Genomic DNA, 14,779 nt, shown 5'->3' with positions numbered 1-14,779 from the left:
GTGCGCGTGAGATGGCTTGATTTGATGAACAAAATAAGGTGACCATATCAAATTGTGAACTCGAAATCGGAACGTGTTTTGTAAATTAAACCTGACCTTAACCGGTATAACGACCACTTTAATGTCCCTACTGTACTTTATAGACGACACTTTATGTAATTCCATTTGAAATTGCGTAGTAACTGAATTTTAATGTCCTATCAACCTGTTTTCGGCACATAAATGTGCAGAAATATTTACTAATGCAATGCTTCAGTAATATTTTGGTACAAGTAAATCAAATGTACCTACCTATGCCTAGGTTATGCTCGCGAGTTCGTCTGCGTAGAATTACAATTAGTAATTCCATACCACTTCCATAGTAAATTCCACCACCTTTATCACCCCCTTAAGGGATGAAATTCGGGATAAAAATCTATCCTATAAACTTTCGAGGGAGTCAAACTACCCCCCGTACCACATCTCATCCAAACCGGTTCAGCGGTTAACAGACAGAATTCCTTTCACATTTATAATATGAGTCTGGATTTCAATAAAAGTCGTAATATTGACACTTAACAGCTTTGTTCTAATATTTGGCATACTCTTTGACACCTATTTTGCTAATAATTAAGTTTAACGGCAACTAATGGGGCAGTGTCAAGCGCAGGGACTAACAACCTGATGCGAACTTCAAGATACGTTAAAAATTTGCTAAACATACGATATAGATCGGATAACGTCAGTGTCAAAAGTGACGTTTCTTCAAACAAAAACGTCACTTTTGACACTGACATATCCGATCCATATCGTATCTTCAGCAAATATTTGACGTCGTATCTAAGGGCCCGATTCGGATTTTTAACTAGACATCTATTAGATGTCTATTAGACATCACCAAGATACAACAACGATATGTTTAATATCTAACCTGTCAAATTTGACATTTCCGTGATTCTGGAGATACTCTTGAACGATTTCCACAAGATATTACTTAGAGATCTAATTCACATCTAATAGATATCTAACACGATCTATAGTAAAAGTGACATTGGTTGCCCGAATTGCGCTGCAAAAGAGAACTAGTTGAAATCTAAACTATAACGTATCTAGAATGGATCTAGTACGTGTCGTCTCTTGTGAATATCTTGAAGTTCGAATACGGCAGTGACAGCCTGATGCGAATTTTAAGATACGTCAAAAATTTGCTAAACATACGATATAGATCGGATAACGTCAGTGTCAAAAGTGACGTTTCTTCAAACAAAAACGTCACTTTTGACACTGACATATCCGATCCATATCGTATCTTTAGCAAATATTTGACGTATATGTCTAAATGTATAGCAATTCGTTATGCTACACTAGCTACGGATTACGCTACGCGGTAGACGTGCTACGAATCCCAACGCGCGATTAGAGCAACCTCAAAGAGGAACCAACTTTGACCTTTGCCTAAATCCTGCTCCCGCTGGAGCGCTCAAGGTAATATAAAATAGAATTCTAAAGGTCATTTCTGCCTCTAGTATAACCTATACCTATTCATATAGGTTAAAAAACTCATTTCACTGTACACCACCTCTCGACAATTTGTAAATATCTTTGTTTCTGTACATTGTGTACAATATTATGTAATGTGCTTATTACGTCTGTTTGTGTTCTAAAGAAACACGTGTCGATCGGCGTTTGTCAACGTACGCTTGTCATCTTGGCTAGGGTCACAGTACTATCGTATATCATTAAGACGAAACAGGAGCTGAGATTTAAATATTTTAGGTAAATATACACGTCTCGCTAACGCGATAAGGACAAGGCGAAAAATCATGAGTAAAAATCTGTTTCCTCCTCCAAAACTTAACCAATCGTAACCAAATTTGGAAATCTAAATGATTATAAAATTATCTGTGTCCTTAATTGCTTTTTTGGCTAATTGATATCAGTTTTGAATACCACGCCTCTCATTGCGGCATAGTCAATTAGGCCATTTTGGCCATTTTTGAAAGGCTCTAGCGCCTTAAAAAACAAAAATATCAAAAAAAGCAAAACGGTCTGACACAGATATTGACAATAATTATCTGTGTTGAAAAAATCATTGCTCTAGCTTCAAAACTCACGGAGGAAACAATCGAGTACGTTTGTATAGATAAATGAATACTCCTGTTGGCTCTTAAAATAAGAATATAATATATATTTTTTTGCTACAATAGAAAAGGCTTCATTGCTACATAATGAATTGTACAGTGAATACTTACATCAAAAATCAAGATATATACACTAATATTCATAATAATAATATTATACTAAGGAGCATCTTATCTACTTATAAAATGAAGCTGTATACTTACGTAATTAAATTTTAAATCTGGGTGCATGTAATCCACACCTGAAACAACAAACAGAAAATTAATTCCTTCATTTTTTGGAACATAAACGGAAGTGGATTTGAATAAAAACTTTACGTTGTATAAAGAATGTTCAATGTACAGAGGCGTCTGTACGGCTACCATCAGTTTGGCACTGACATATAAGCTATCGAGAACGTAATTTACTTTCGATACATCTCGCTCGTACTCGCATATTAGTGCGAGCGAGCTGTATAGAAAGTAAATTACGTTCTCGATAGCTTATATGTCAGTTTTGACACTGTCAGTGACTCATGGTACGGGCTCTGAAGTTTATATGCCGGGTGTAGAGCCCAGAGGGGAGTCAGATGGGCCGATTTTTATTAGTTGACGTTTTTTTCGTCGGATTTCGATAAAATTCAACCACTTAACCTAAGCAAAACCTATAAAGAAAACATGTCAAATTACACGACTGCCCCAAAAAAAGGAGTGTATTGTTTTCAGGGTTCATGTTTGTATGTGGGTATGTAAGTTTCTTCGTTTCATATATTTTCAGTTGTAATTTAAAGGAAGAAAGAAAGAATTTAAGTCTATCGTTACCCTGCAATCCCTGCGTTATAGTTTTATAATAAAATACTAGCTATTTTATAGCCAAGGAATTTGACGAGCAGAATTTTAAATATATATTTATTTTCAGAAAATTTTAAACAAAAGATAAAAACCCACGCGACGGCCACATCTTCCGTCGCAAGTTTCGCGCGGCGCCATTTTGTTTCCCGCTAATTTCCAGTTAAAATAAATATGCACTTAAGTAAGTTAAACATTGAATTGCATTATATTTCAATTTCAAGCCATCATAACAATCACTCCACAAACGAAGTGAGACTGTCAAGTGAGTACCCAAATTAAACATAAATGAGGTTTAAAATCAAGTTGGCGCGTGTCTATTTACAAATCAAAGTTTGTCCGCGACGTAAATTACTTGGGAAAATGTTCTTGCATTCCTCGAGCGACTAAATTAGTTTTCTGAAGCACTGGTGTTGATGAAACAAAGCATTTCTCACTTTCGCTGTCATGAACCTGCTAGGTTTATTTTTTACGCTTTAAGTAACTTGAAATAGTAAGGTATTGAACCTATAGTAGGGGAAAGTAGGGGAATTGGGAACACATGATTTCGAACGCTCTAAAATGATATAAGAATGTCACAAATTGAATGATTTTTTTACCACAACCGTTAGTTTGATTATAATTAAAACAATATTTAAAAAAAAGTTATCATAGAAAATTTAAACGAAATCAAAAACATTGCCGTTAATTTGGAAATAATCCGCGGGGGAAATGGAAACACTGAATATTTTCAATCTAATAACACTTTCTTTTTTTACTTCGAGGCATACAAGACATATTCATATTCATTCATATTTCTTTATTCAGTATTGATTATACATTGTCAAACAGATAACTTAACAGTATCTGAATTTGTTAAAAAAATACCTGTCTTTCAGTATGTAGTTACCTATAGTTCGTTTTTTTTAGCATTAGAAAGAAGGTAATCGATCTTGACATGTCTTTTAATTGAAAAATGCTTTTAAAAAATCAGTAACTTATACTTATGAAAGCAGAAGAATATAAATGATCGTTTTAGATTCATAATTGTTACATATTTGCCGTGACTCATTTTTAAAACATGTTTTTCAATTAAAAGACACATCAAGATTGTTTACGTTGCCATTTCCTTGAAATATAAACTTTCAAACAAGAAATAATTATGGAAATCTAATTTGAGTAATTGGTGTACATGTATAAAAAAGGTAGACGAATTTAGTTGAGACCTTCCTCCTCGTTTTCCTTATTTGAAATCGGTAAAATATATATAAAAATTAAACTACTTATTAAAATAAATGTCTTTGAAAAACCATCATTTGTCCTATTAAAAAGAAAGTTGCGATGCTATGATCAGGAAATTTATTCTAAATTAGGTCAACACTACGTTTGAGCTATCTCGGACAAAGGACCTCGTCAACTCATTTTCATCTCGGCGAAGGAAAATAAAAGTGCTCCTGTGCGAGTATAAAGCGCTAATTTAAATGTAAAATATATGCAAATGGATTCTTGTGAAACGATTGTGATGGGAACCGGTTTAATGTAAATTTAATTATGCAGTGTGTATGAAATTTGAATTAGTTCAGGTTTTTCTAGTGCTCCCGCGCAAAAATATTCGATCTAATAATTTAAGTAAGCACAATCATTTCTATTATGTACACATATCATGCGAAAGAAAGTCTGTGAGTCACTTCGTATGATCCAGGGATGTTGCGAACATCCGCATCCGCATCCGCAACCGCGGAACTACCGCATTATTTTCAACATCCGCATCTGCATCCGCATCCACATAAAATCGATGCGGAGCTTATGCGGATTCGGATGTCGAACAAGTCGGTACAGGGACGTCTTAGCGGCGGCGTAAGTGCTAGGTAATTTCGTCATTACCTATAACGAAATCGTCTAGATCCAGAAAAGTCGGCCAAGTTACTGTTTATTAAATATAACGCACCTAAATTCTTGCTCAAATACTAAACGTTTCGCTTTATTTTTAATAAAAAAATACAAAAATTTAATATTTGACGTTTTCTAAGTACCTAATATTGACATCCGCATCCGCATCCGCGGATGTGAGCCTTTAAATATCCGCATCCGCATCCACGGATGTGAGCCTTTAAATATCCGCATCCGCATCCGCGGATGTCAAAAAATCTGCATCCGCAACATCCCTGGTATGGTCCTCTTTCACTACAACTATAACTACTACTACTGACTGGTTTATGATATTGTAAGCTAGCCTTGAAACCCACTAAACCATTTTATACCATCTCTACCTACTGCTACTTTATCTATGATGGCAGTTGTTACAACGCATCTTTATACGCAGCCCCAAAGCAGCGATCACGAAAAAATCCTTCAAGTATAAGTCCATATCTTTCAGTTGACAGATGAATAAGTGTAAGGCCTGAGTGGACGCTCGAGTTGGGCGTACAGCGGGGAGGGGCGTGCGGCGTACATGTTAAACAAATGCAAGCGTATAGGAACGGCCTTAGTGCACGCTGCTCAAATTACTTATGAGCCCGACGCCACGCTGCACGCCCCGCCGAACGCTCCGCTTCGAGCGTCCAATCAGGCCTTACACTAAGGCAAGTTTGATGGCCAAATGGGGATCAATGTTGTTTTAATAAGCCAGATAAAATAGTCAACTTACCATCATCCATGATGGCGGTGGTGACATTGACACCCGTGTACCCCAGCGCCCAGGCCGCCTCCACATTAAGGTCGAGCTTGGGCTTGCCTCCGTTCTGTCCCGTGTTCTTCAAGTACCATTGTAGGGGGAAGTAGGGGTCCCTAGGCTCGTCGGCGGGCGCGGTCTCCGGCAGGCGGAGGGGGCGGAACCCGCGCTTTACCCGCTTGAAGCCGGGCTGCTGGACTGCTGTGTGGATCTGCAAAAAAGAAGAAAGATATTTCGAGAAAGAAAGAGGTTCCTCCTTAAATCGTCCGCTTCAGATATGATAGACACACTTTTTTATAGCCTCCTAAGGCCCAGCCATACTAACGAAACATCCAAAATTTGCCACTGAAATTTGAACCTAATTTGTAGGAATTAGAGTTGATTTTGCGTTGTTCGAAAATTGAAAGAAACAAAGCAAAAGCGACTCTGTTCCAATTGAACATGGTTTAAATTACATCGAACTGAATAGGTACTATTAGGTAGGACCTTGGGCCTTAGGAGGATAGTAACTCGAGGTTTTTCTTTCTTTATTTTTATTACCGAAGAAATGTGCCTTGTAAATTATTTTTCTAGGTAAGTATTTAAAGAAACAGGACGTTTTTTTCTCATATTAATGTAAGTAGAAAAAGGCTCTCCAAAAGCCAAATGTCAATCTCGACACGGAAATCGTCTTAATACCTGTCTCCGTAAATTGATATATCACCGATAAATATTACGAGGATCCAAAAAGATTGATAGATGGCTTTTCTCAGTGAATCTATTTATTCGACGCGTAATCCGGAGTGGCACAGATTCGCGCGAAAGTACATCAATCAAGCTTTAATCCTGACGGACATATTGTGATATTGTGCCGCCATTTTAAGCTAACGCGGGTTTTATTGATGTTGGTAAATAACTTTATTACTCGCGTATGAATTTTGGTGTTGCGAGGTTTGGCGCTAAAATACTCATACTCATATTTTATTAATAATATAAATTACAGGTCAGGCTTACATGACTAATCTACATTATAGGTAGATACATATACAATTTTCATATTCAAACATTTGAGAAACATAATTAATTTAAATTTACAAGTCAATTATTGCAACATTATTTACTGCTATTATTATTTATATTATTTAACTATTAACATTATTTCATATTCATTTAACCACTTATTTACAGGTCAAATATTCCTCGACACTATACTAATACTGGTAGATGTTCTTTTATTTATTGCTCATATGTCAAATCAAATATGGATTTACCAAAAAAAGATATCCATTGCATTATCTACAAAATACCAATTATGGAAAGCTATTACGTATATACATATCGTGCAAATCAATGATGTATTGTTAAATCATACATTATTTAGAATATGAAAGTACCTTCAATAACAGGATGAGAAAAAGTGGAACTTTTTTGTGTGTCCATTGGATTAAGTAGTAAGTAAAATATCATAATGAAAATAATGCCCATAACCTAAGTCAATACAATAACTTCATCTTTCGTATGATATGCTGATAAATATATATAATTTGCTGTACTTTTTACAGTACCTATGCATTAAATAAAAAACCGGCCAAGTGCGAGTCGGACTCGCGCACGGAGTGTTCCGCACCATCAACAAAAAATTGAGCAAAACAAGCAAAAAACGGTCACCCATCCAAGTACTGACCCCGCCCAACGTTGCTTAACTTCGGTCAAAAATCACGTTTGTTGTATGGGAGCCCAACTTAAATCTTTATTTTATTCTGTTTTTAGTATTTGTTGTTATAGCGGCGACAGAAATACATCATTTGTGAAAATTTCAACTGTCTAGCTATCACGGTTCGTGAGATACAGCCTGGTGACAGACGGACGGACGGACGGACGGACGGACGGACAGCGGAGTCTTAGTAATAAGGTCCCGTTTTTACCCTTTGGGTACGGAACCCTATAAAAAGACAAATATCCGGGCCTTATTCTATAAAATACATGAAATTTACGCTATAAATTCAGAAACCACACTGTTTCTAATTTATAAATAATGTATGAAGCACAATCAGTCTTCGAGAGAGAAGATTAATTTAATGTAATCTCGGCTCGAGTTCCGTGACGGAACATTCGCTAATCACCCTATTCAGCCTGTCATTCACAGGATTTTCAGCCGAGGGTATGTCTAATACGCGGTCTAATGATAGTATTAAGACGTCAGCACAGACTTGAGTAGGTAAATACCATATGTTTCAAACCGACTGCAATGTTAATCAGCTTTCTCATTAAGATTTTAACCCGATAAGCAGTCTACTAGACTGAGTCTAGTCATGCTTTTTAGGGTTCCGTAGCCAAATGGCAAAAAACGGAACCCTTATAGATTCGTCATGTCTGTCTGTCTGTCCGTCTGTCCGTCTGTCCGTCTGTCCGTCTGTCCGTCCGTATGTCACAGCCACTTTTCTCCGAAACTATAAGAACTATACTGTTGAAACTTGGTAAGTAGATGTATTCTGTGAACCGCATTAAGATTTTCACACAAAAATAGAAAAAAAACAATAAATTTTTGGGGTTCCCCATACTTCGAACTGAAACTCAAAAATTTTTTTTTCATCAAACCCATACGTGTGGGGTATCTATGGATAGGTCTTCAAAAATGATATTGAGGTTTCTAATATCATTTTTTTCTAAACTGAATAGTTTGCGCGAGAGACACTTCCAAAGTGGTAAAATGTGTGTCCCCCCCCCTGTAACTTCTAAAATAAGAGAATGATAAAACTAAAAAAAATATATGATGTACATTACCATGTAAACTTCCACCGAAAATTGGTTTGAACGAGATCTAGTAAGTAGTTTTTTTTTTATACGTCATATATCGCCTAAATACGGAACCCTTCATGGGCGAGTCCGACTCGCACTTGGCCGCTTTTTTGTGAACTGTTTGTGAATGGTTCGAGGCGAGTTATTGACTGAAAGACGTGAATTTTAATGGGTGAGTTCTTGTGTGTACTGAACACTTGTACAGGGTGTTTGTACCAATACAGGGTGCCATTTGAGTCGTGATCAGTAATATGTTTTTTTAACTTAATAAACAACGAACAATTTAATGCCCCTACTCTTACTAAAATCAGACAAGATCTTTTTTTATTTTTTTGTTTATTTATTGTCATTTATTTTACTTTTACAAGTGGCAATGTGGTATTTAAACAGCTTTGTAAGATATTTCAAATGAAAAATTAACTAAATTTTATTTCTAACTGGGACAAATGACAAAATTGATGTCAATGACAGTTCCGATTCAAAGAGACGATTCAATTTACTAATTTAAATATTTTAATAAGCCGTTGTAATATCCTAAATCCACTTATAAAAGTAAAATAAATGACAAAAAATAAACAAAAAATAAAAATAAATCTTGTCTGATTTTAGTAAAAGTAGGGGCATTCAATTGCTCGTTGTTTATGGAGTTAGAAAAACATATTACTGATCCGGTTCCGGTTCCGGTCGCGGCTTTCTTCATGCTTGTAACTGTGCTTAAACTGTTAAATTATACATAGTGTGTCTACAACGGACTTATTATTTAAACGCCCGGTAGGCACCCTATAAAATGGCACCCTGTATATAGAACATGTTGCTACATCGGTTCGGTTACGGAACGTACGGCACACGTAACATTTGGGTGCGAAACGACAAGACCCTTTTATATAAGAAAACATTTATTTAGGTAACAAAATGTACAATTGTAGACTTGACATTTTCACTGACGGGATGATTTCTTCAAATCCAATAACAAAATCATAGCCTAAAAGAAAAACCGGCCAAGTGCGAGTCGGACTCGCGTTCCAAGGGTTCCGTACATTAAGTCCACTCACGCTTGACTACACATTTCTAATAGGTTTTCCTGTCATCTATAGGGAAAGAACTATTTTGTGTATTTTTTTCAAAATCCAGTACCCAGTAGTTTCGAAGATAGGTCATTTTTTGCCTATTTTCTTGAATAACTGCTAAACTATTTATCCAAAAATTATAAAAAATATATATTTGAGATTCTTACAATGAGTTCTTTCATTTGATATGTAACACGATATAGTTTGAAAAACTTTATTTTTTAATTTTCTCGTTTACCCCCCAAAAATGGCCTCCATATTTATAATTCATTTATTTACGTTACACGTCCATCTTTGGGTCACAAACTTACATATGTGTGCCAATTTCAACTTAATTGGTCCAGTAGTTTCGCAGAAAATAGGCTGTGACAGACGGACGGACAGACAGACGAGTGATCCTATTAGGGTTCCGTATTTCCTTTTGAGGTACAGAACCCTAAAAATACGTTTGTGGTCCGGTATTTTTGTAAGCGACACTAAATATGAAACTCCTATTGTCATGTGCTCAGCTTATGTGGAGCACACCCGCTGTGTAATGTATCAGCGAAGAACCCAAGTAAGTTTTAATATATAGTCCGAAAGTATAGCGCAGAAACGTGGGGGGGCCTGATTAGGGTTGTCACACCCCAGGGACGGACCGTCTTGTAATTTCGCACGTCATTCTGTTTTATAAACAAAAACCTTGATGTTTAATCTATTTATAAGACGATCGGATTAGCTTTGTAGTCCGGAAAGCTCAGTCGCTATAAGCAAGGGTTCAAGTCGTCCTGGGTTATTTATGAACAGTTTAAGTACAGTGGAGTACTTATATTATAGCTTATATAGCTTTAAATCTTCTATCATTCTTCTATCGAAACCCAAAAAAAAGTAAGTAGTCCAGCCTGCAAAGCTGATGACCCTGATGTTTGTCTATAATTCAGAGCCACACACACACGCACAGATTTAAGTCGCGATAATGACATTATGGACGGCTTGTATGTGGTATGAAATAACCATGGTAAGTTTTAGCTTCAACCGACATCGACACACTGAGATGAGGTGAAATGTATCTTTCGAGAGTTTCTCACCATTTTATCAGATTGGCGGTTCTGGAACATCAGCCGTTGGTTCCAGCAATGTGCTTCGGATCTCCGAGCTTGCTTGTTTTACACATGTTACAGTCATGCAGCGGTGGATGACATAAGCGCAGCCAAGGTCATATCATTGCCATCGCCATGATACCAGCCGAAATGTCAAATATGCTGCTCTCTTTCAATGATTCCCACGATTTTAAATAGATCGTCAGTCTAGCTCTGAACGCTCTATAAATTTTCCCACGAGCAATGCATTTCACCCTAGCCAGGCGTGTCTCACTCCGCGATTTCGTCGCTTTGCTACAGGTAGCTAAAAGTACATCCGTTCGGCCCCACTTTTGGGGATAGTCATAAGCCGCGCGTGGCACTGTCGCCACCTAGCGGCCATATCTGTGCTGATCGTAACAGACGCGTTTTGTTAGAGAGTGAGTCTTCTGTACTTAGTACTATTATTTATTCTGTGCCCTAGCAACTTAAATCTCCTCTCCAACCGTGTGCTACAATCACCCAGTAATTGATAGCATTGAGCGAAGTCAAGGTCATGTCAAGTGCCAATTAGCCTTTTATTATAATAGCTGGCGCTGGCGTTAGCTTCAATCGTTTATCATCCAGACGTTTAATCAGCGGGCCAGACTGATTAAGGATGACTCACACTAGGCCGGGCTGGGGCCGGGCCGGAGCTTCCGGCGCTTCGTTTTCTATGGAAAGCACCACGTGCTCACCGATCAGCCATCATAGAAAATGCCCATGCGCCTCGGCCCAAGCACGGCCCGGTCTAGCGTGAGTCATCCTTTACACTCTTTACAAGATTTTTTTTTATTACTAGTCCGCGACGTCTGCAAAGCTTCATTTCGTTTCGCCGTTGTCAAAATATGTTAGTAGTTTCTGTTACGATATGAAAAGGTTATGCATTTCAAAAATCCTCATTAAGTACAACTATTTATTAGTGCTTTAATACCACAAATAACTGCAGTAATAAAGCCTAATTACCTAAAAACTATTACGCAACGGATTTTGATGCGGTTTTTTTTAATAGATAGAGTGATTCAAGAGGAAGGTTTATGTATACTTTTTTAACGCTAGTGATTAAATAAAATGAATAAAAAAGCCTATATAATTGTTTACCGCGAAATAAAATCCAAAATCAAACTAGTTTTTGAATACCTAGCTGTTATGGATACGTGGTCGGGCAGAATTAGTGGCTTCTTATTATGTTTCGGTATCCTTTTTACTAACAAGATTTATCAGCTGAATGAAAAAGTTCTATGCAAAAACTATCCATTCACAAACCATGTTATGTTAACTTTTATACATTTATGGCAAATCTTGAATTAAATTAAAATAATTAAATAGGAACCCTTTTCACTTTACCCATTCAATAAAACAAAATAAATCATTTTTATCCATCATACAACTGGCTTTCGAGGTAAACCTAAACTTAAAAGCAATCAATAGGTAACCGCACCGAACATTTTCTTTGCATTAACCTATGCAAAATGCCCCATTTCCTTTACCCTTGACTGTAAATGCACTTCAATAGCTACAGAATAGTAAAGCAGCTCAGGGCGGAAGTGTAAGCTTGTAGCGCCCTTTAAGGCGGGGGATTAAACGGGTACTAAAGTTATACCGCTATATACACAGACTCACCTAGTGCAGGCATTTGAAGTTACAGCTAGTTGATAATGGGATTATAAACTTGAACATGAACAAAGTTGTAGCTCTAATACGTCTATAAGTTTAACTAAAATATTTACATATAGGATTACGTGAATATTTTGTACTTTAGGGTTTTAGAGTTGAAACTGATGTATAGGGTTGCAGTCGTGTGTTGAAATGAGATATGTAGGGAAGGGGATCATTGAATAGCAATGCCATAAAAATCAACAGACAGGAAAGGTCAACTTATTTTTCCGCGTATCGTTATTTGGCGTACATCCAAACCTACGCCTACGGTGTGTTAGTCTTTTGCAGTAGTTTTGCGGGTCCTTAAAATACTTAAATACTTCATTATTTTCCTTCCTTTTCTTATAATGATAATGAAATATAGTTAGTTTATACACCAGAGTTAGAAAGAGTAAACTGACTTTTATGGGCGTGTATTTTATGAGATTATCGCGTTTATAAAGCGTAGTAAGACTTAAAGTACGTCGCTTCATGCGTTCTCATTCATATTTTTTTCATAAATCTGCCTGGATCAAACAATATTTTTCAAAGCGCTGTCAATTAAGTAACTCTTCCTAATTCTGAATACCTATGTGGACACTCTTAACCGACCACTGCTGGACCTTATATCTGCATAGAAAATAATAATTATATTGCATAATAAGATTTATTATAACACAACAGTGTCCACTGGTACCAGGCGTGTCTCACTCCGCGATTTCGTCGCTTTGCTACAGGTAGCTAAAAGTACATCCGTTCGGCCCCACTTTTGGGGAAAGCCATAAGCCGCGCGTGGCGCTGTCGCCACCTAGCGGCCATATCTCTGCTGGTCGTAACAGACGCGTTTTGTTAGAGAGTGAGTCTTCTGTACTTAGTACTATTATTTATTCTGTGCTGGTACTTACAAGAGGGTGCTGTTTCAGCAGCCTGGTATGCGAGATGGACCTGCGCGGGCGCGCGTGCGCGAGGCCCCGGTGCGCAAAATGCCAGTCCGTGTCCGAACCGAGCAGCTGCAACAAAAGATAACATATCGTAAGATAAGATATACGCTAGAACCAGCAAAACGTTTCAACACTAAAGCTTTGGTTTCCTCCGAAAGCGGTGCCGTCATATAGATTGCCGCTATATGACGGCACCGCTATCCTAGGAAAACCGATCTTAACCCGACTATGTTTGACGTAAAAAACATCTTCTCCTCTTTCAAAGTCGGTTAAAGAAGTAGCGTATTACACACGTGGTGTAAAAATAAGTATATTGAAACATCATCAAACTCTGTTCAAAAGTTCTGATGAAATATACGACGGGGTGAAACAAACGTATAATGGCCACTTGCACCATCCCACTAACCCGGGGTTAACCGGTTAAACGGTTAACCCAGTGTCAAAGTGTACTCGTAACCATGGTAACTCCAGGGTGAACTGGTTAACCCCGGGTTAGTGAATGGTGCAAGTGGCCCTAATGATAATAATAACCGTAGTCGGAGAAAAATAACAAGTCACAGAAGGCATGGCGCCTTTAACTTGTTTTTTTTTAAGTTTAAGATATAAATAAGACGCATTTTTTATTATCCTTTTAGGCATCATAAAAAAGATAATGCGGCCATTTTAAATATGCGCCGACAATTTTTTTACCAGTGACTCCTCCTGCTAGAATCTTTTCTTTAATAAACCAGTTGCCGGACAGCGGCTCGTCCTGAATTTTCACGAAACGAAACGTGAATTAAATACCCAAAGAGACACAAAAGGGCTACTCTTAAACGAAATAAAACCGCAGAAACTCGGGCATTGTTCTTAACTCGGGATAAAGCAAATTATGTTCAGACACATTCCGCTTTTGAAAACTCTTCACAATGTTAATGAATTTGGGCTGAGGTAAAATTTTGTAATACGTTGTTCTGAATACCCGATAATAGGTAATAATGTATTGTATGGCTTGTAATTAAAAATGAATCAGAGCTCCAAGGACGCTACGAGTTTATGTACGAGCATCTGGGTGAGTTAGGTATGTTTTCTATTAGGACATGATTGACAGGCCAATTCGAACATACGCTGACATCAGAGTGATATCAAAATGATGTCATTTAGTTATCGTGCTAATAGTTTGTAAGGTCTATTGGCCGTAGTAACCCAAACATAAATTATATTATTATATTTTATTTGATAAACCTGGCAATCCTTTTCTGTTAACCGGCTATAGAAAGCACACCACACTTTCGCAGGAGTGACAACTTTCGATTAAATCTGTGTATGACCCAAGAATGTTATCCTTGTGCTATGTCTTGATTATGTAACATTATTATTTTAACTACTACTCTAGGACCAATTTAACAGGCTATTATACATATAACATGTATTTACCTGATAACTATACGGAGCAATAACGAGTATTGGGAAACTTGTACGAGTATGATATCTCTATACAAAATATAGGTAAGTACTAATATCGCATTAAGTAACTAGGTACGCAAAACTTTTCCTAAATGACATACGTTCTAATAAACAACTGAACTATTTTGTAATTTATTACAAAAAAACAGGAATATTACTTTAGTTCACAGGTCTCCAGGGCGACTTTCCGAAGCATACACCTAGAAGTATACCG

At 37.2% G+C, this 14,779-nt stretch overlaps 1 protein-coding gene across 1 annotated transcript in view; it reads right to left on the bottom strand.

Annotated features, from left to right (window-relative positions):
* Positions 1-14,779, bottom strand: part of LOC134655698 (neuroendocrine convertase 2) — a 110,933-nt gene that overhangs the window by 38,779 nt on the left and 57,375 nt on the right. Inside the window, exons 2-4 of the mRNA XM_063511155.1 lie at positions 13,084-13,188; positions 5,575-5,809; positions 2,325-2,362 (exon numbers count right to left, since the gene is read on the bottom strand). Of these exons, the coding sequence (XP_063367225.1) occupies positions 2,325-2,362; positions 5,575-5,809; positions 13,084-13,188 (378 nt within the window). The remainder of the gene's footprint in view (positions 1-2,324; positions 2,363-5,574; positions 5,810-13,083; positions 13,189-14,779) is intronic.

Source organism: Cydia amplana, chromosome 17 (genome assembly GCF_948474715.1).
Source record: "Cydia amplana chromosome 17, ilCydAmpl1.1, whole genome shotgun sequence".
NCBI lineage: Eukaryota > Metazoa > Arthropoda > Insecta > Lepidoptera > Tortricidae > Cydia > Cydia amplana.
Note: the sequence above shows the minus strand (reverse complement) of the source record. Positions and strands in the feature narration are given on the sequence as shown.